Below are 19,661 nucleotides of genomic sequence, written 5' to 3' on the forward strand. Positions count from 1 at the left end.
AACTCTGCTCCTGGTCCTCTCTCCCCCACCAAGTGGGAAAGTTTGCTGTTGATTGCGCAGCGATCAGATCCATTCACAATTCCTCAGATAATGAAGCAGTATGTGGTTGCATACAGCAAGGCCTGGGCAATATTCAGGTTTGGGGTAATAAGTGGCAAGTAATGGTTATGCCACACAAATGCCAGGCAATGACCATCTCCAACAAGAGGCAGTCTAGCACCTCCCCATGACATTCAATGGCATTTTCATTGTTGAATCCACCATCAACATCCTGGGGATCACTGAAATTTTATGGACAAGCCATAAAATGCTGTTAAGAGTAAGAGTAGGTCAGAGGCTGGGAATTCTGTGGTGAATAATTCACTTACTGACTCCCCAAAGCCTGTCCATCTACAAGGCACAAGTCAGGAATGTGATGGAATACTCTCCACTTGCCTGGATGAGTGCAGCTCCAACAACACTGAAGAAGTTCAACACCATCCAGGGCAAAGCAGCCCAGTTGATCGGCAATTCGTCAACCAACATTAACTCCCTCCACCACCGATGCACAGCGGTTGCTGCGAGTACTATTTTACAAGGTGCACGGCAGCAACTCATGAAGACTTTTTCAACAGCACATTCCAAACATGGAACCTCTTATCACCTAGAAGGGCACGGGCAGCAGACACATTGGAACATCACCGCCTACGATTTTCCCTCCAAGTCCCATGCCACCCTAACCTGGTATTATATCGTTGTTTCTTTATTGTTGTGGATCAAAGTCCTGAAACTCCCTCTGTAACAGTACTGTGGGTGTACCTGCACCACATGGACTGCAACAATTCAAGAAGGCAACTTACCACTAGCTTCTCAAAGGCAATGCAGGATGGGCAATAAATGCTGGCTTTGTCTGCACATCTCATGAATGAATACATTTGAAAATCATGTTTGTGGGGTCTTTCTGAGTGAAAACTTCCTGCTGTGTTACCTGCAAAAGTGATGATGTCTTGAATGTGTCTAATGACGACATTTCATTGGTTGTAAATGCTTTGGGCTGTCTTGAGGGTGTTGGGGAGTACCATTTAATGAAAATCTTTATTTGTGTCCCTAAGGTTGATGAACAAGAATATCTCCAGCCAGTACATGCAATACACCCAATGTATTAATTAAATGCGCAGTGCGGGTTACTGGTACACCCTCCTAAGACCAATTAGGAACAGAGAAGGGATCTTCTAATACTATAGAACCAAAGGTTACAACAGCCTTATAAAACTCTACTTAGTGAGGAGCAATTCAACAATCATCAAATGTTGGAAATTATGCATTTGCACCTCTTGTACAGTGCTTCTCTGTCCAGCTCTCTTTGTTGTTCTGGGGACCTATACTCAATGTGGCGCAGCACTGAGGTTCACAAACAGTAGAGAGACCAGAGAAGAGGATCAGGGATTTAGTTGATACAGTCCACGCCTTGAGGCACTGCACCAAGAGGAAGACAAAGGATTTAAAAATAACTGGCCAGGTTGCTATCAACCTGCCTCTGATTCTGCTGGGAAGTTGATGCATGTGTATCAAGAAATGACATTAAACACTTGGCTGTGATGCCTATCGGGGTCTAATAGTCCACACATACCATCAGGCTCAGATTGATGAACGGTCACCGGGGTCAGGTAGTGGAGATTGCTTGGCCACATCTCATTGAATCAAGATAATTGTTGTTTTGGAAAATGCAGCTATGGTCATGGCATTGTGGGAAGGAACGAGAGTCGAGATTTTGCCCCGAGAGGAAAGTTCTCACATGAGGGGTTTGGGGCAGAATGTAGGGTTCAGGAGGCAAAGCACACAATAGCCTATCGAAGTTCTCTGCGAAAAACTCCACCCTTTTTGTGCCTTTCCCTTCCCAAAGCCAAATTATTGTTCCTGAGGTTTGGTGTCCAAAACTAAACATAACATAGAAAAATTGAAACAGGGCAATCAATCCACTTACAGTAATGCATATGGCATCTAACCAAGACTCTGAGCAAGTGGAGCATCACTTTCCCACTTTCCTATTCCAGCCCGCTTGAGATAGACCTGTTTTCCCAGTCTATTAAAACATGGGAACGTAGAGAGCAACAATTTCAGCAAGTAGTTACCTGGATACCAGTTGATGATCCTGAGCCAGAGGGGGGCCTGTGTAGGGAGGGCAGCATTTTTATAGCAACCTGAGCACCACTTCCCGGCCCCCCACTCACATTAGTCCTACTGACAGTTCCGCTAGGGCTGCTCCTATTAGCAGCTGAATTGCTGAGAGACCCAGTCCGACTGACAGAGACATTCGGGCTCGTGGTGCTGCGGTTTGTGGTGCCGATGCCCACTGCCCCAGCGACGCTGCTCCTACCGACAGTTCCACTGCTCCTGACGGGCGCCCCGCTCACGCTCAAGCTGCCACGGCTGACAGTTCCGGCTGTGGTGCTTCTGCCAAGAGTCCCAGCACCCAGCGGGCTGGCCAGTTTCTGAGGCACTGAGGTTTTTTTTACAAGAGCTGCTGACTGCTGCTGACTGGCGGTCGATCCGGAAGGCGACTGCCTGCTGCCGGATGGGCTGCCAGAGTGTTTACCGCTGCTTTGCCTGCTGGCTGGAGTCCCGGTCAGACTACTTGACCCCGTCGACACATTCTGGTTCACGGTGCTTGAAGGGGCTGTGGGCTTGAGTGGGCCAGCCATGGAGAAGGGAGGTTTAAAGCCTTGGGCCGAGGTGCTCGAGGGCACTGTGGCTTTGGGCGTGTAATCGCTAGAGGTAGACGGGCTGGAACTGGTCCGAGACACTGCAGTGTGAGAAACCTGGGTGCTGCTGGTGGCCGAGGGAGAAAAGGACGTCGGGTAGGCAGTCGACTTCTCTGACAACTGTGGCATATGACTGGGGAGCAGGTGCTGTGGACAGGCGTTCAACTTTACTACCGGATTTTGGTGCGTTTTGCCGGCAGAAATTTGGGGGTGTGACACAAGGCTGTTGAGGTGCATGCTGGACTGGGATTGCTGTTTGGCGGATTGGGCCTGTGACTGGCTCAGCCTCTGCAATCCTGGCTGGTGCTGCTTGGCCGTGCAAGTCACTGGGGGGGGTTTGGGTGTTTGGGACGAAGGTGTGGTGTAGCCGGCGATCAAGCTGGTCATCCCTGGTCGGGACCCTTCCTGGGATTTCTTGGTGCCCGAACTGTGGCCAAATAAATGACTGAAGGTCAAAGGGACAGGAGAAAGCGTGGGCACTTTCGGAGACGGCATGCCTGGTTTCGGAGACGGCGTGGCTGCTTTTGGGGACGGCGTGCCTGCTCTCGGAGATGGCACGACTGCTTTCGGCTGGGGCGCAGTTGCTTTCGGTGACGGCGTGGCTGACTTTGGGGAAAAGGAGGCTGCTTTTGGGGAAAGAACTAGAGGTGTGACCTTGGCTATGACCTTTTTATCTTCCTTCGCCACAGGCTGAGGTCGAGGTGCAGGGGGAACAGAGTTATTTACAATCCTGCCGATCTTGGCCGAATTGTTGAAGACAGACAATGCATCCGACACCGATTCGAGAGAAGGGGGCTTAAGGGACAGATCTTCATCCAGAGAGTCGTCCAGGTAAATAGTTTCCCGGTTTTGATTACAACTGGACCTTGAGATGCTGATAGGCGCGACGTTACTCATAGGCAGCACTTTCGGACCAGTGCTGCCTGCAGTAGTGAGTTTCTGCTCTTTCTTGGGGCTTGAGTCCTATTTAAAGGAAAAGTGAAAAAACAATTAAGAGTGAGGGATTGTAACAATTGTCAGATCACTTCACATCCCACCTAAACAGCAACATCATCTGCCTACACAATAGATAAACGCCAACCCCACCCAGAAAATGGGGGAAAGTGGGGCAGTGGGAGGGAAAAAGAGCAGAGGTGGGGGAGGGGGTGAATTACTTAGGCCTCAGTTTCAGTGACACATTTTGCAGTCATAAACTTGCTCCACAGGCACCAACTGAGACAAGCTATGTTTGGACTGGTCTTCCACTCTGCTCCTGGAATGTAATTAGGAGTCTCAGTCTGTATAGGCAGGGGGCTGGGGCACAACAGATATACTGAGCAAGGACAAAAGAACACAAGGTTTGCCTGCGTTAACACTGCTCCCAAAGCACTGTGTTTCTGATTGGGCACTTTATCTTCCATTCTATTTTCTGGTTGTTACCTAGTTTAAATAAACCAACAATGTTTACTTGAGGGAAAAAGAGGAGAAGAGGAAAGGGAAAGACTCACCTTTACTTTAGGTTTTGGGGCTAATATTACCTTCTTCTTAGCCCTAGGAAAGAAAAGACAGTGAGATAAAGAAATCTTGGCTGCAACAACCTAAGCCTATTGCTGAAAAAAGAGACATATTAAAGCTTTTTGTCTTGCACTCATCAGGACACCCGCAAGAATACCGATATAAGGGGGAAAACAACAATTTACACTGCATGTGAAAAGAGTGCTGATTGATTGGCAAGTGGTGTTGCATGGAGAATGCACCACTGATGGTGACTGTCAGTAAACTGTGAAGCATTGCTTGAAATTTAAACCTGGCAGCTTGATCCTGATTGGTCAAGGCATTGCCCTGAAAAATGAGTCACTGTCACTTATTTTGTTTAGCTGAATCAAGCACAATGTGTATACATGTTCTGTCTGCAAAGAATAGGGGCCTGTGTATTAATATATATTGCTTCCAGTACATGCAAATGTACCACACTGTGAGTCCGAATGACAATCTTAAATTGGTTGTCAGTGTAATTCTTAGCACATTGAGGATTATTTAGCAAATGTGGTCCGATTGCAGAATCACATCTAATGTTAGACACTGTTCTTTGAGTTTTGCAAGAATGGGCTGGTTGGGTACGATCTGTACCCTGCCCTTTAAGAACAGTGGCTAGGACATGCTGTTTGATACAATCCGCCAGTTTTTGGGACGTACATCCTACGTAGCTCACATCACACTGGCACTGAAATTCATACACCACATTACTCATTTGTGTGATAAAAGGCACTTCTTTTTGGCTTGACTCTACCATCCTGTTACAGGCGAATACCATTCATATTGCTACTGCATTGTAGCAGCATGAAACAGCCAGCTTCACCTGTTGCTCAAATTTTTTGAGATACCTTGCCCTTCCAGGGTAACCTGGAGGTAGACTGGGCACTTTTCAGGGCCAAGAGTGACGGCCTTAGGCCCGTTCATGAGTTTGCATGATATACAGCATGAAATCATCTGATCGGGGAGCCATTATCCCACAGGATGTCTTTGATGTGCCCCATTCCAGCATCAAGCTTGTATGGTGAGCAAATGTCTCAGGCCCTATTTACAAAGTTGCTGATATGTCCAATCTTATAGCGTGTGGAGCTGTAAGAATACCAATCTGTAAATTGACCAGTGAAGGTAGACCGTGGCAGAGAATCCCCTGGCAGATTTCTCAACTAGTATGTCAAGGAAGAGGAGTTCATTTGACTGCTCCATTTCATAGTGAATTTTGAGTGCAGGATGGAGCCCATTAAAACATGTAAGGAAATTGTTATATGCAGCTACGGATTTAAATAAAGCGAACGTATCATTAACATATCGGAAATATGCGAGGGGTAGGTAGTTAGGTGTCATTCCATCAAAGACATGTTTCTCATGGGACCCAACAAAGATATTTGAGAGAGCTGGGCCTAGAGGGGATCTCATGGCAACACCATCTATTTGGGTATACATGATGTCATTAAAACTGAACTCAACTGTGGGAGTTGCCAAGTTCATAAGTTCAATGAATACGGATTCATGCAATGGCGGCGGGTCTAGATTGCCATGGTATAGTGCTGCAGCGCAAATATCTATGGCTTCCTTGGAATAGGCTACTCATGTCAAATGAGCACATGGACACAGCATTGCTATTGATTTGCAAGTCCTGTATGGCTTTTGTAAATATGAAGGAATTCTTCACTGTCTATGTGGAAAACTTGGGCAAAACTGGTTGTAGAAATTCACCCAACCATTGAGACAATTCATGTTGTGAACCACTCACAGATAAGATATAAGATGTAGAGGACATCACTTGTATGTCTTGGGCAGCCCATACGTGGACATAGCAAACCGTGAGGACAAACCTTGTCATATATATCACAGCTATATATATATATATATATATATATATATATATCATATATATCAAGAGCTCATTGCTCTTACACAATTCCAGCAAGCGCTTTTTTTTTTTAGCTTACTTTCAAGCAAGGCTGTCCAGTCATGTCTGTGATACCAAACGACTATTTGCAACCTAAAGGGAGTTGCTTAAAAGGGATTGCAAATTAAAAAATGTAAAATGTACAGCAGCTCAGTCAGCATCCAAAAGAGAAAAGCAAATTATGTTTAGGTGGGTCTTTTGATCAGTTTTGAAGAAGCTCCTTTGCTAAATGACCTGCTGTGCACTTCCAACTCTTATTTCAGATTGGGGGTGTTCCTTTTGTTTCATTATTCGTTCTCAGGGTGTAGCCAGTGCTTGTTCCCCAGCCCATGTTAACAAGATAGCGGTGGTGGATCTCGACCGGGTGGTGTTTACTGGCCACATCACGATATGGGGACTGTAGTCAGGTGGAAGCCAGCATGGATAGGAAAGGAGGCTCCTTCCCTTGAAGCATATTATCGAGCCTGTTGGGATCTTATGATAATCCAACAGCCCCTTTTAATAATTTTTTTCTGGTATCAGCCCACAGATCAGAAAATTTATTGAGCTCTGTTTGCAACAGTAGAATTTGAATTCATGACCTCTGGTCAAGCCCTGTTCTGGGACCCCTGTACTGCTTTACTGGCTAACTTGCTTTTTTGTTGAAGTTCTAGGTATCTCATCATTGAAATAGTTTTGATCGTACACCTTAATCCAATCTGAGGCTTTATATTGAAGTGCTCCATGGAATGACCCATTGGTCACTTGAATGGATGAAACAGCAAATAAAAAGGGAAAAGCCACCCAGGGAGCTGGGTTTGGTTTATCAGTCATAACAAGTTCAAGGTCATCATTCAGAGGCATCTTCTCTCAACCACAGAATAAATACTCGGCTCTGACTGCACCAGTGATCAGGAGCACTAAGATGCTCACTCACTTGGAATGAGATGGAATTAAGGAGAAAAGATATAATTCTGCAAATAAGATATAGAAAGGACAGGCTAAGAGTTAGCCTAATCCCCTGCTTTGTAAAACTCATACATAGTATGCAAATTATTGAGAATTTAATGAACTCAACTTGGCAACAAATAATCTATGGGCTTTAATACAAAGTGCATTTTTATTCTGTAAATTAAGGAGAGCTGCATTTTGCAACATATTGTAATTATTTGTATACTGAAAACATAATTGTGCCATCCTTCTATTATCTTCTACCTTATGTTTATTTCAATGATTTGCTATAACTGTTATGAATTATGATTACGTGTTTTATTTGCATTATCCCAATTAAACACATGCAGTCATGATGATTTTCAATAAACCAAATATCTATCTATTTAATGACCAACAATGGTCAAGGGGTGTTGTGGGAGATGGAAAACAATCAAATGAGAGTTGAAATAAAATGTGGAAGAAACCCCCAAGCACTCAGTGAGCTTGTGCAGTGCATGCTGCCCCAGGAGGACTGTAAGGTTCACCCTTGGTCAGGCTCAGTCAACTGATCTCTGATGGGGCAACTATAATAAGATTACAATTTGTCATCAAGTCCTGGGTCTGGAGTGAGGCCTGCTGGAAGCCCATGATTCGTCAGTGGCAGCACTGCCCCTCGGTCGAATAGCATGTCCCCATTTGCTGTCTAAGCCCATACTTAAAAAAATGACAGGCATTTGGGCGGGAGGAGAATACCAGTGAGGAGATTGAAGCGTTGAAAAAATTAAATAAAATCCCAATTTATTGAGACAATGAGAAGCAGAAGAGCAGTTAACTCCCTGTTGCTGAATGCGAGATAGTTGGGCAATAAAAACAAACTATTTGCGTACTGTGAACATGGGGCACTGCTGCACATCAGGCTGATAAATCAGTAACGCTGGTAGGCAGTGAATGAATAAATCAATGCTATCTTCATCACATGGAATTATTCCCAGTGTTTTCAGGGATTAAGTTCAGAGACTTCATCCTCTTTTCATAGGAAAACTGCAAGGAAATTGGCCTTGATCACAGCTGGATTGAAAAAAAGGTGGACTGTGAAGTGGACTAAAACTGTGCTCCACACAATCAGGAGCTAAATTTTACTTTGGAATTAGACACCCCCAGCCCGTGCAGTTCTTTCCATTCTATTCTCTTCCCGTCAAAGGAATTCTGACTGCCATAGAATCATGCAGCACAGGAGGCAGCCTTTCGACCCATCATGCCTATACTGGCTTTTTAATTGGAGTTATCCAATCCAACAGGTCCCACTCCTCTTTTAAGTATTTATCCAATTCCTTTTGAAAGTTACTATTGAATCTGTCTCCACTAACTTTCTAGATGATAACTTGCTGTAAAAAAACAAAATTCACCTCTGTCCTTTGTGCAAATTATTTAAGATCGATTTACTGATTACTTACTGACTCTTCTTACCAGTTGAAATGGGTTTCTTATTTAACTGATTAAAACCCCTCCTGATTTTGAACACTTCTATTAAATCTCTCCTGAACCTTCTCTGCTCCAAGGCAAACAACCACAAATTCTCTAATTATTCCACATTTTTGAAGTTCCTCATTCCTGATACTATTCTCTGCATCCTCCCCAAGGTCTGTCAGCTTTGCTCCAAAAGCATCCACTCAACAGCCAAACTGGCGTTATTTATTTACCAGACTGTTCAAGGACATGAAATCCCAGCATTTTTTTTTAGTGCAAATGAGTTCAAATATGCTGTTTAACTCTTTGGAACAAAGTTGAATCTTTGTTAAAGTGTGCAACCCTGTGAAATCACTGCAGCATTTGTGGAAAAGAGGGATTTCACCCCTTATCACACTGTCCAGTCACCGTACAATCGCCACAGTCTTGCAGCTTTCAGCATGAATGTGGAAAGAGTCTTCAAATGGCCTGGAAAGTAATGCAGCGCCCAGTGGGGTGCTGGACAAAGCAACCACTTATGTGGGAGCGTCCAGTGGCCATAGCCTGGAAATATGCCATTACATTAGATTTCCATCTGTTTATCTGGCAGTTTCAATTTTAAAAGTTAACATGAAATTGTCATCAAAAATCATGAGTTTGACAAAATGTAAATACATAATACACAATTTTTTTTATATATATATATATATGTATGTGTGTGTATTACCTTCACACATGGGTATGTTATAAGCTTGTCATGGACAAAGAAATAAACAAGTTGCAAAAAAATGTTTTGGATTGGGGGAGAGCAGATTTCAGTAAAATAAGGCAGGATCTGGCCAAGGTAGACTGGGGGCAACTACTTGTGGGGAAATCTACAGAGGAGCAGTGGGGGGGGGGGCGTTCAAAAAGGAAATGGGGAGGATACAGGCTCAACATGTTCCCTCTAGGGTGATAGGAAGGAGTAACAATGGATGACCAGAGATATTCAGGATACGATGAGAAGGAAAAGAGAAGCTTTTAGCTGGTACAAGGGAAGCAAATCAGTGGAGGCATTAGTGGAGTACAGAAAGTGCATGGTGGAGCTTAAGAAAGCAATTAGGAGAGCAAAGAGGGGATATGAGAAAGCTCTGGCTGGTAGAAGTAGGGAAAATCCCAAGATATTCTATAAGTATATCAATGGGAAGAGATTAACCAGGGAAAGAGTAGGGCCCATTAGGGACCAAGGGGGCAATCTATGGATGGAGCCAGAGGACTTCGCTAGAGTGTTGAATGAATACTGCCTGTCCATCTTCACCCAAGAAAATGAGGACGAAGGTATTGAACTCAGGGAGCGAGACTGCGAGGTTCCTGAGCAAGCTGATATAGGGAGACACAAGGTATTAGAGGTGTTGGCAGGCTTAAAAGTGGACAAATCTCCAGGTCCAGATGATTTGTGTCCCAGACTGCTGAGGGAGGCAAGGGAGGAGATTGCAGGGGCTCTGACCCAAATTTTAATTCCTCTCTGGCCATAGGGGAAGTGCCAGAGGACTGGAGAACAGCTAATGTGGTTCCGCTATTTAAGAAGAGCTGTAGAGATAAGCCAGGGAACTACAGGCCAGTGAGTCTCACGTCAGTGGCAGGGAAACTAATAGAGAAAATTCTGAAGGAGGGAATCTATCTCCACTTCCAGAGGCAAGGTTTGATCAGGGATATTCAGCATGGCTTTGTCAGAGGGAGGTCATGCCTAACAAATCTGATTGAATTTTTTGAGGTGACCAGATGTGTAGATGAGTGTAGTGCAGTTGATGTAGTTTATATGGATTTCAGCAAAGCCTTTGACAAGGTCCCACATGGGAGACTTATAAAGGCAGCAAATGCACATGGGATACAGGGTAATTTGATAAGGCGGATTCAAAATTGGCTTAGTTGTAGGAGGCAGAGGATGATGACAGAAGGATGCTTTAGTGACTGGAAGCCAGTGTCCAGTGGTGTACCACAGGGAACTGTGCTGGGTCCCTTATTATTTGTCATTTTTTATAAATGACATAGATGACAATGTGGGGGGTAGGATTAGTAAGTTTCCGGATGACACAAAGATTGGCTGGGTGGTTAACAGTGAGGATAAGTGTCTTGGGCTACAGGAAGGTATAGACGGGATGGTCAAATGGGCAGATAAGTGGCAGGGAATTTAACTCTGAAAAGTGTGAGGTGATACACTTTGGAAAGAGTAATTTGACAAGGAATTATTCAATGAACGGCATGACACTAGGAAGTTCTGAGGAACAAAGGGACCTTGGCGAGTGTGTCCATAAACCTCTGAAGGTGGAGGGGCATGTTAGTGGGGTGGTGAAAAAGGCATACGGGAAACTTGCCTTTATCAATCGAGGCATAGATTACAAAAGTAGGGAGATCATGTTGGAATTGTATAGAACCTTGATGAGGCCACAGCTGGAGTACTGTGTGCAGTTCTGGTCGCCACATTATAGGAAGGATGTGATTGCACTGGAGGGGGTGCAGAGGAATTTCACCAGGATGTTGCCTAGGATGAAACATTTAAGTTATGAAGAGAGGTTGGATAGACTTGGGTTGTTTTCGTTGGAGCAGAGAAGGCTGAGGGGTGACCTGATCGAGGTGTACAAGATTATGAGGGGCATGGACAGGGTGGATAGGGAGCAGCTGTTCCCCTTAGTTGAAGGGTCAGTCACAAAGGGACATAAGTTCAAGGTGAGGGGCAGGAGGTTTAGGGGGGATGTGAGGAAAAACCTGGAAAAGTCTGGAATGCGCTGCCTGGGAGGGTGGTGGAGGTGGGTTGCCTTTAAAAAGTACCTCGATGAGCACTTGGCACGTCATAGCATTCAAGGCTGGTAAATGGGATTAGGTAAGTAGGTCAGGTGTTTCTCACGTGTTGGTGTATACTCGATGGGCCGAAGGGCCTCTTCTGCACTGTGAGATTCTGTCATATGTGAAGTGCCTTGGGATACTTTCTTACATTAAAGATGCTACATAAATGCAAGTTATATTCACATATACATTTCATGACTTGGGACAAGCATGATCAGGTAAAGAGAATTGATAGGAAAATTGACACAGGCACCAACACAGGATCAATCAGTGCTGTGCTGATCTGTAGATGGGTGACCTGCTAACACTCACTTCCAAAGCACTCATATGAACAATTGCTCTGGAAATCTGCATGAGCCTGCAGAACACATTTCAGGAAGGAGCCTGTGCCTCTAGAGGGAGGGAAGGAGGAAAATAAAAGTGGGAAAAAAAACTAATGGCTGTGGTTCTACTCACGGTGTGGCGGTTAGATGATTGTGCACTCTCTTGCTCTCTTTAAGCAGCATCCTGCAACAGAAAAGACACATTCAGTAACATTATTGTTCTTGATTAGGGATAATCAACTATCTTTGGGGGATGGGGTGGTCTGCCCTATGTATCCACGTATCAGAATGTGGGCTGTCAATAGAACTCTAATGTTAAGGAACAGTTGTAGAATAAAATTCCCTATTCCCTGTGTCAATAGCATGCTTTTAATGCTAATTTAAGAATGGTACCCAATTACCTCATAATGACATTAATCTTTTCCATGCCAGTTTTCTCTCAATGGTTCTGAGTGTGCAGTTTCTTTTCTCTATCAGTCCCCATTCACTATGAGCTGGCTCTGAGTGCCCCTCTGGCAGGCTCTATAACAGTTAGAAGCTTTTATTTTGCACTGTTATCTTGAAGATTGCGATCCCGGTGGAGCAATGTTCAAACAGAGACCCCTGACTTCTGTGCCCCAATTTTCTTTACTTCCCATTGTTGCGCATTAAGAGCTGTGGGGGCTGGAGGCCTACAGTTGACAAGGCAGAGAATGTTGCTTTGAGCTAAGCCCTGATGTGGATTTTGGATTTTAAAACTACCTGTCTCTATAAGGAAAAAAAGTCTTATTATTCTCCAAAATGATGAGGTAGACAGGGAGAAAAGTTTCCTACTGGCTGGAGGGGAGGTAATCAGAAGACAGACTTAAAATAACTGGCAAAAGAAATAGAGGGAAGGTGGGAAGATTGGTTTGTTTTATTTAGTGAGTTATGATGATCTGGAACGTGCAGCTTCAAAGGACAGTGGAAGCAGATTCAATGGTAACTTTCAAAAGTGAATTAGATACATACTTGAAAAAGAAATATTTCAGGGATATGGAGAAAGGGGAACAGAATGGGATTATTAGGTCAAAGTGTTTTGTAAAAGTCTATGATTCATTTCAGGTGTTGTCAGCACCTGTGTTTTTAGGCTAAAGGTGGGGCTGGAGTTCCCATGATGCTGCTTCAACCATCTGCCCAAATTTCATGGAAGCAGCAAGTGCAGGATTTGACTTGTATATTTCCTCTTCCTTCACCAACTCACCTGGATGTCCAACTGAGGTGAGCAGGAGCACATCACTTGGGGAACTGCAGACACAAAGTCTAACCAGCAATTCTTTAGCAACTTCTGAGGGGGTGGGGTGGAGAGCTGGAGGTGAGAGTGTTGATGCCTGTGCGCAAGCCGCTATGTCAACAACCCTGTGCCACTACTGTAGCCTCTTAAATAACCTCCTCAGGTATGGTCTGCCACCTCTTAAGGTTCTCAATATGTGACCAAATACTTTTACTGCTGTTCTGATGACACACCATAGGGCATGGATCCTGTTTCTGAAATTGCATGTCCAATGCTGACTTGATTTCACGCTACACATGTTGCCAGTTTTACAAAGCTACCCAGCTCAAGTAGAGGATGCTCAGAAGTTGTAAGTTAAGTGACTGTGAATTATTGAGGCAATATGCTCGCCAATGTACAACACTTTAAACGGGCTAAGCTCGGGGAAGACACTGAGGAGGGTAAGCACTGGCCCAGGTCTTCCTTCTTACAAATGGGCTATTCAAAAGCAGAGGACACTGTGGAGAACTCTCTTCTTCAAAATAGTGCCATGGGATAGTTTACATCCGCCTGAGTGTGCAGACAGGGCCTCAGTTTAACATCTCACCCAAAAGGCAGCACCTCCAACAGTACAGCACTCCCTCAATGCAACACTGGAGTTTCCTAGAATATGAGCTCAAGTCTCTGGAGTGGGACTTGAACCCACAGCTTTGTGACTCAGAAGCTTTGTGACACAGAGTGCTATCCACTGAGCCTTGGCTGATGCAGCTTGAAATGGGATCCATGCACTAAGCACTAGTCAGTGCCCCTTGCTGGAAAGTGCACGGCGAGTGAGGGCAGGATTGAGTAAAGCTGCAATGCTTTTCACAGTCGATTATCCTGCTGACAAGCTGTCTTAGCTTGTGTATGAAGAAGGCTGACTTGGGCAAATGTGCCCATAGCTCAAGGCAGTGCCAACTGGAGAAATGCAGGGATATCTAGCTGGAAAAATGGAAGGATGTCTGGCTGCTGGACTGGGGAACTCCATCTTAAATAATATTTCACCCAGTGGATCTCTTCCAATTTGAGCCAGATTGTGAGGGGCGGAGAGAAGGAACCATGGCGAGCAGATTCAGACCATGTGGAGAGACAGCAGCTTCTCCTCAGTCCTGCCTTGCAGGCTAGGTCAATAGCCTCTGTGCAACTGTTCACAAAGTACACAATTCCTTTTTCCCATCGAATGGTTTTACCTCAGTGGGGGAAGAGACACTACCCCCATGCTCACAGAAATGATCAGCCCTCTGAACAACTGTGCTGCCATTGTAGAAAAGGCCATACTTAAATTGGGGAAAATATGGATGAATAAAACGCAATCAGAAAGGAATACAGTGCTCAATGACTGAAACTAATCTGCAGAAACTCGTCACTGTGCGAATCATTTGTTACTCTTCAAAAGATGTGGAGGAATATAAAAGGCAGCCCATCTTACCGTGCTTGCATCCAGCCTTTGGGCCAGATAGGTTTCACCTCAGTCTCCATAAAAGCCTTCAGATAATCCTCTGCTGACTGTGATTTGTTTTGCTCCAGTTCGTAACATCCCAGTTTTATCTTCACCAGGTTACACAGTAGGTCCCTGATTATGGCAATGATAAACGGAGTGTTGTCAGAGTTTGCACACTTTCTGGGTCAATTATCTTGCACTATTAATTCTCTCCACCCTCTTTATCGCAAGTTCCTACTTTCCTTGCCTGAAGGTGTGGCCTGTGGCTGTTGTACCGATCCAGTGGATTGACAAGTCACCCTCGACACTAAGTGGCAATTCACATGAGAACGTATACGGCCAGCCAGTCACCTAACCTAGCACAGAGTGAGAATGAAATCCAGGATAAAAATAAAAATACCTGGAAAAACTCAGCAGGTCTGACAGCATCTGCGGAGAGGAACACGGTTAACGTTTTGAGTATGAATGGCTCTTCAACAGAACTAAGGAAAAACAGGTGAAATATAAGATGGTTTAAGGAGGGGCGGGGTGGGACAAGCAGAGCTAGATAGGCCAGCGACAGGTGGAGATTGCCAAAAGATGTCACAGACAAAAGGACAGAGAGGTGTTTAAGGTGCTGATATTATCTAAAGAATGTGCTAATAGGGACATTAAGGGTAGAAAGCAGGATGAGCAGGATAGCCCTAGTGAAGCTCAATGCAAACTGGAGGAATAGCACCAAATCTTCCGACAAGGCACTTTACAGCCTTCTGAACTGAATATTGAGTTCAACAATTTTAGATCATGAACTCTCTCCTCCATCCCCACCCCCTTTCTTCCAATAATTTATATAGGTTTTTCTTTACCCAACTATTTCCATTATTTTTAAATGTATTTCCATCCATTGTTTTATCTCTACCTTTTAGCCTATTTCGATCCCTTCCCCCCACCCCACCCCACTAGGGCTATCTGTACCTTGCTCGTCCTGCTTTCTACCCTTAATGTACCTATTAGCACATTCCTTAGATAGTATCAGCACCTTCAACACCTTTGTCCTTATGTCTATGAATTCTTTTGGCAATCTCCACCTATTGCTGGCCTTCTATCCAGCTCTACTTGTCCCACCCCCCACTTAAACCAGCTTATATTTCACCTCTCTTCTATTTTTCCTTAGTTCTGTTGAAGAGTCATATGGACTCAAAACGTTAACTGTGTTCCTCTCCGCAGATGCTGTCAGACCAGCTGAGTTTTTCCAGGTATTTTTATTTTTGTTTTGGATTTCCAGCATCTGCAGTTTTTTGCTTTTATGAAATCCAGGATGTCTATCCTGCTTTAATGCTACCCTGGGAGGTGCCTTTATCCGTTATGGAGTATAACCTCACTTTATATCAACAGGTATCCAGCCAGTTATAGACAAATCTTGTTACCAATTATTAGAGTATAAACCCCTGAATAACATTCTCTCTGATGCCAAACATAGCTGCAACAATTGTAAAGATAGAGAAATCCTTGAAGGCGGCTGAACAAGTGAAAAGCAAGGAAGTTATGTCTTTAAAAATCAACGGTCAGCTGGAGAATTGCATCCAACTCAAGGCATCACATTTGAGGAAGGACATCAAGGCCTTAGGGTGCAGAGAAGATTTACTAACAGAGATAAGGGGCTTCAGTTGTGTAGCGAAACGAGAAAAGCTGGGATTATTCTCCTTAGAGCAGAGGAGGTTATGGAGGAATTAGTAGAGGTACTAATTTATGAATGAATATCCAGCTCTACCTGTCCCACCCCCCCTCCCCACTTAAACCAGCTTATATTTCACCTCTTTTCTATTTTTCCTTAGTTCTGTTGAAGTCATACGGACTCAAAATGTTAACTGTGTTCCTCTCCGCAGATGCTGTCAGACCTGCTGAGTTTTTCCAGGTATTTTTATTCTTGTTTCTAATTTATGAATGAGTTTGATTAAGAATAAGAAGGTAAAAACTGTTTCCGCTGGCAGGAGGATCAGTAACCGGGGACAGAGATTGAAAATAACAGGCATGAGAAGCGCAGGTGGGAGACATGGAGAATTTTCCTTTGTAAACATAGCAGGTTGCTATGATCTGGAATGCAGTACCAAAAAGGATGGTGGAAGCAGATTCAATATTATATTTCAGAACAGAACTGGATATATTCTTGAAAAGAAAAAGTGCAGACACAGGTATGATTGGCCGAATGGTCTGATTCTGCACTGTATGATTTTATAAATTTACAAAAAAGTATATAATATGAAATGAGTTTTTTTACCTAGTCACACTCTGCCAATAACTGTGGTCATCCATAAGGCAGGGTGTCTCATTCTTTTTAACCACTAGCCAATATTGTGACAGTTCTACCATTCTCCCCTGTGGCTCAACTTTACCACATGGTGTGGTACAGAGCTTACAGATCAGAATAATTCATTGGATTGTGTATTAGCTGATTTTAGTGATGTTCTCTTGGGCCTGGGTGCCCAATCATGATCCAGAGGGTCTCTGTTGGAGAGAGTGTTGAGGAGGTCAGGTATATGGGTGGGAAGAGCTGTTACCATAGTTGGAAAACCTTGCTAATGCTCACAGTCCAGCCTCTAATGTGACTCATCGAGTGGCACTGAATGGCTTCTTGCATCCGAAAAACTGTAGCCAGCGACTCTCAGCAGCATCAGAGGAAGAGGCAGTTGGAAAAAAAGTACAAGTGACCAAAAATAGCTAGCAGAAAACTTGAGGCAGAAAATCATAGGCATTCATGAAGTGCTCGTCAGAGAGAAGAAATAAGAAAGAAATTGCATTTATAATAGCGCCTTTCATGACCTCCCAAAACCAATGAAGCATTTTTGAAGTGTAATCACTATTGCAATGTAGGGAACACAGCATGTTCCCAAAAACAGCAATGAGATAATGACCAGATAATCTGTTTTAATGATGTCGATTGGCCAGGACACCAGGGAGAACTCCTTGTGCTTCTTTGAATAGTGCCATGGGGCATTCTGTGCCCACCTGAGGGGCAGTCGTGACCTCAGTGCAACATCTCAGCTGAAGGATGGCACTTCAGGCATTGCAGTACCCCATCAGTACTGCACTGGATTGTCAGCCTGGATTTTTTTGGTCAAGTTGCTGGAGTGGGCCTTGAACCCACAACCTCTTTGGCAGGAAGAATAAAAAAAACTTATTATCTAAATGGTGAGAGATTGAACAGCTCAGATTCAGAGGGATCTGGGTGCCCTAGTGCATGAATCACAGAAGGCTGGTATGCAGATATAGCAAGTAATTAGCTAATAGAATGTTATTGTTTATTGGGAGGGGAATTGATTGCAAAAGTAGTATATTTCAGCTGTACAGGGCATTGGCGAGACCACATCTGGAGTATTGTGTACAGTACTGGTCTCCTTAATTAAGGAAAGATGTAAATGCATTAGAAGCAGGTCAGAGGAGGCTTACCAGACTAATACCTGGAATGGGAGGGTTGTCTTATGAGTAAAGGTTGGACAGGTTAGGATTATATCTACTAAAATTTAGAAGAGTAAGAGGTGACTTGACTGAATCTTTAAGATCCTGAGGTCCCCTGACAGGGTGCATGTGGAGAGGATGCTTCTTCTTGTGGGAGAATCTAGAACAAGGGGTCACTGTTTGAAAATAAGGGTCACTCATTTAAGGCAGAGATGAGGGTTGTGAGTCTTTGGAACTCTCTTCCTGGAAAGGTGGTGGAAATACAGAATCTTTGAATATTTTTAAGGTAGAGCTAGATAGATTCTTGATTAACAAGGGGGTGAAAGGTTATTAGAGATAGGTAGGAATGTGGGGTTGAGGTTACAATCAGGTCAGCCATGATCTTATTGAACGGCGGAGCAGGCTTGAGGGGCCTAGTGGCCTATTCCTGCTCTTCATTCATACGTTCATATGTAACCTTCTGACTCAGAGACAAGAGGGCGACCTAAGGAACCACAGCTGTGGAGTAAAGTTCCACCCACACTGATTTGATAAAATACGTCATAACCCAAATCTCAGAACAGTAACAGCTTCCAACACCATCCTTGCTACCCAGGATGAACAATTTGTTCCAAAGTGTAGGATTTTGTAGCCCATGACCCATAGGGATCGGGTGGATGTTTGGCAGACTGAACCCATTAACAGGAAGCACTTTGTCGTTCCAGATATCTTCCTTCAACGGCTGTAGCTGCACCTTCCTAAACAAAAATGCTCAAGAGTCACTTTCATAACATGGTTATGCAGCTCATCAGTTCCTCTCTACTCCACTGAGTTGAACACATTGTGTCAGCTGCAACAAAAGCACAATTTGCTGAAAATACACTTTTGATCAGTCAGCCTCTGTACTGGGGCTATGGGGAAAGAGCAGGGGCAGTGGGGATAATTGGAGAGTTTTTTCAAAGAGCCAACACTGCCATGATGGGCTGAATGCCCTCCTTCTGTGCTGTATGGTTCTATGATGTTTCTGATGCACGGCACGGCCCTTTACCAAGGGTGTGCATGCTTTGCTTCATGCTGGGGGCAAGATCTGACAAGGCGCCAAGAACAGTAGAGGTGAACAACTCAGAGATATCGGTGATCGAGAGGGAATCCACAAGAGGATCTGTGTAGAAGTGGGAGACTTGTGTTGAATAAGGAGATAAGGCTTTAAACATGGGTTTTACAAATACAAAGACATAGACTCAAAGGAAAAGGGAGAAGAGTGAATGTGCAGAGCAAGAATGACTCAAACAGAAATAATGACAAAGACAAGAGCTTCATTGGTTGGTGTTCATGTAAGAGAATTACCAGCAAGCTAAAAGAGAAAGGTTTTTTAAAAACTGTGCGCAGGAAATGAAGGGTACATACTCAAAATGTTATCTTGTATTTTAGGAACATTAGGAGACCATTGGGTTCCTCCAAGCCTATTCTATCACTCAGTGAGGTCATGGTTCATCTGCACGTCAACTTATCCTTGACCAACACAAACCTACTGATTAAAGCCTTAAAAAATTGAATTGCTCTTCAATGTCAATGTCTTATTAATGACATTGATAAGGTTTAATGCAAATTACATTAAGGTTTAAATGGCAATTACATTGTTAAACAGGTGATGGGTATTTGGACACCAATAACTGGGACACCGGGGGTGGAAGCAGTATTGACTGTTAGCTAAGTTAATAAACTCTCTCCAGCAAAGAAGCTTGCTGTGTCTTAGTTTTAACTTTATCAACCGGCATGGATCCAGTTAACACCCAGCATTGACAGTTCCAGATTTGTGAGAAAAGTATTTGCTGATTTCACTCCTAAATGGTCTAGCTCTAATTTTAAG

General features: G+C 44.0%; 1 protein-coding gene across 4 annotated transcripts in view; it reads right to left on the reverse strand.

Annotated features, from left to right (window-relative positions):
* Nucleotides 1–19,661, reverse strand: part of LOC121271655 (ubinuclein-2-like) — a 77,455-nt gene that overhangs the window by 15,154 nt on the left and 42,640 nt on the right. For 3 of the 4 annotated variants that reach the window (XR_005941744.1, XM_041177768.1, XM_041177767.1), the window contains 4 exons: nucleotides 14,366–14,509; nucleotides 11,800–11,850; nucleotides 4,229–4,271; nucleotides 2,112–3,704 (listed from right to left, as the gene is read on the reverse strand). Coding sequence is in view for 3 of the 4 variants with exons in the window: in XM_041177768.1 (XP_041033702.1) it covers nucleotides 2,112–3,704; nucleotides 4,229–4,271; nucleotides 11,800–11,850; nucleotides 14,366–14,509 (1,831 nt within the window). In the remaining variant the exon portion in view is untranslated. The remainder of the gene's footprint in view (nucleotides 1–2,111; nucleotides 3,705–4,228; nucleotides 4,272–11,799; nucleotides 11,851–14,365; nucleotides 14,510–19,661) is intronic. The other variant, XM_041177769.1, reaches the window with a different exon arrangement.

Source organism: Carcharodon carcharias, chromosome 31 (genome assembly GCF_017639515.1).
Source record: "Carcharodon carcharias isolate sCarCar2 chromosome 31, sCarCar2.pri, whole genome shotgun sequence".
Taxonomy (NCBI): domain Eukaryota; kingdom Metazoa; phylum Chordata; class Chondrichthyes; order Lamniformes; family Lamnidae; genus Carcharodon; species Carcharodon carcharias.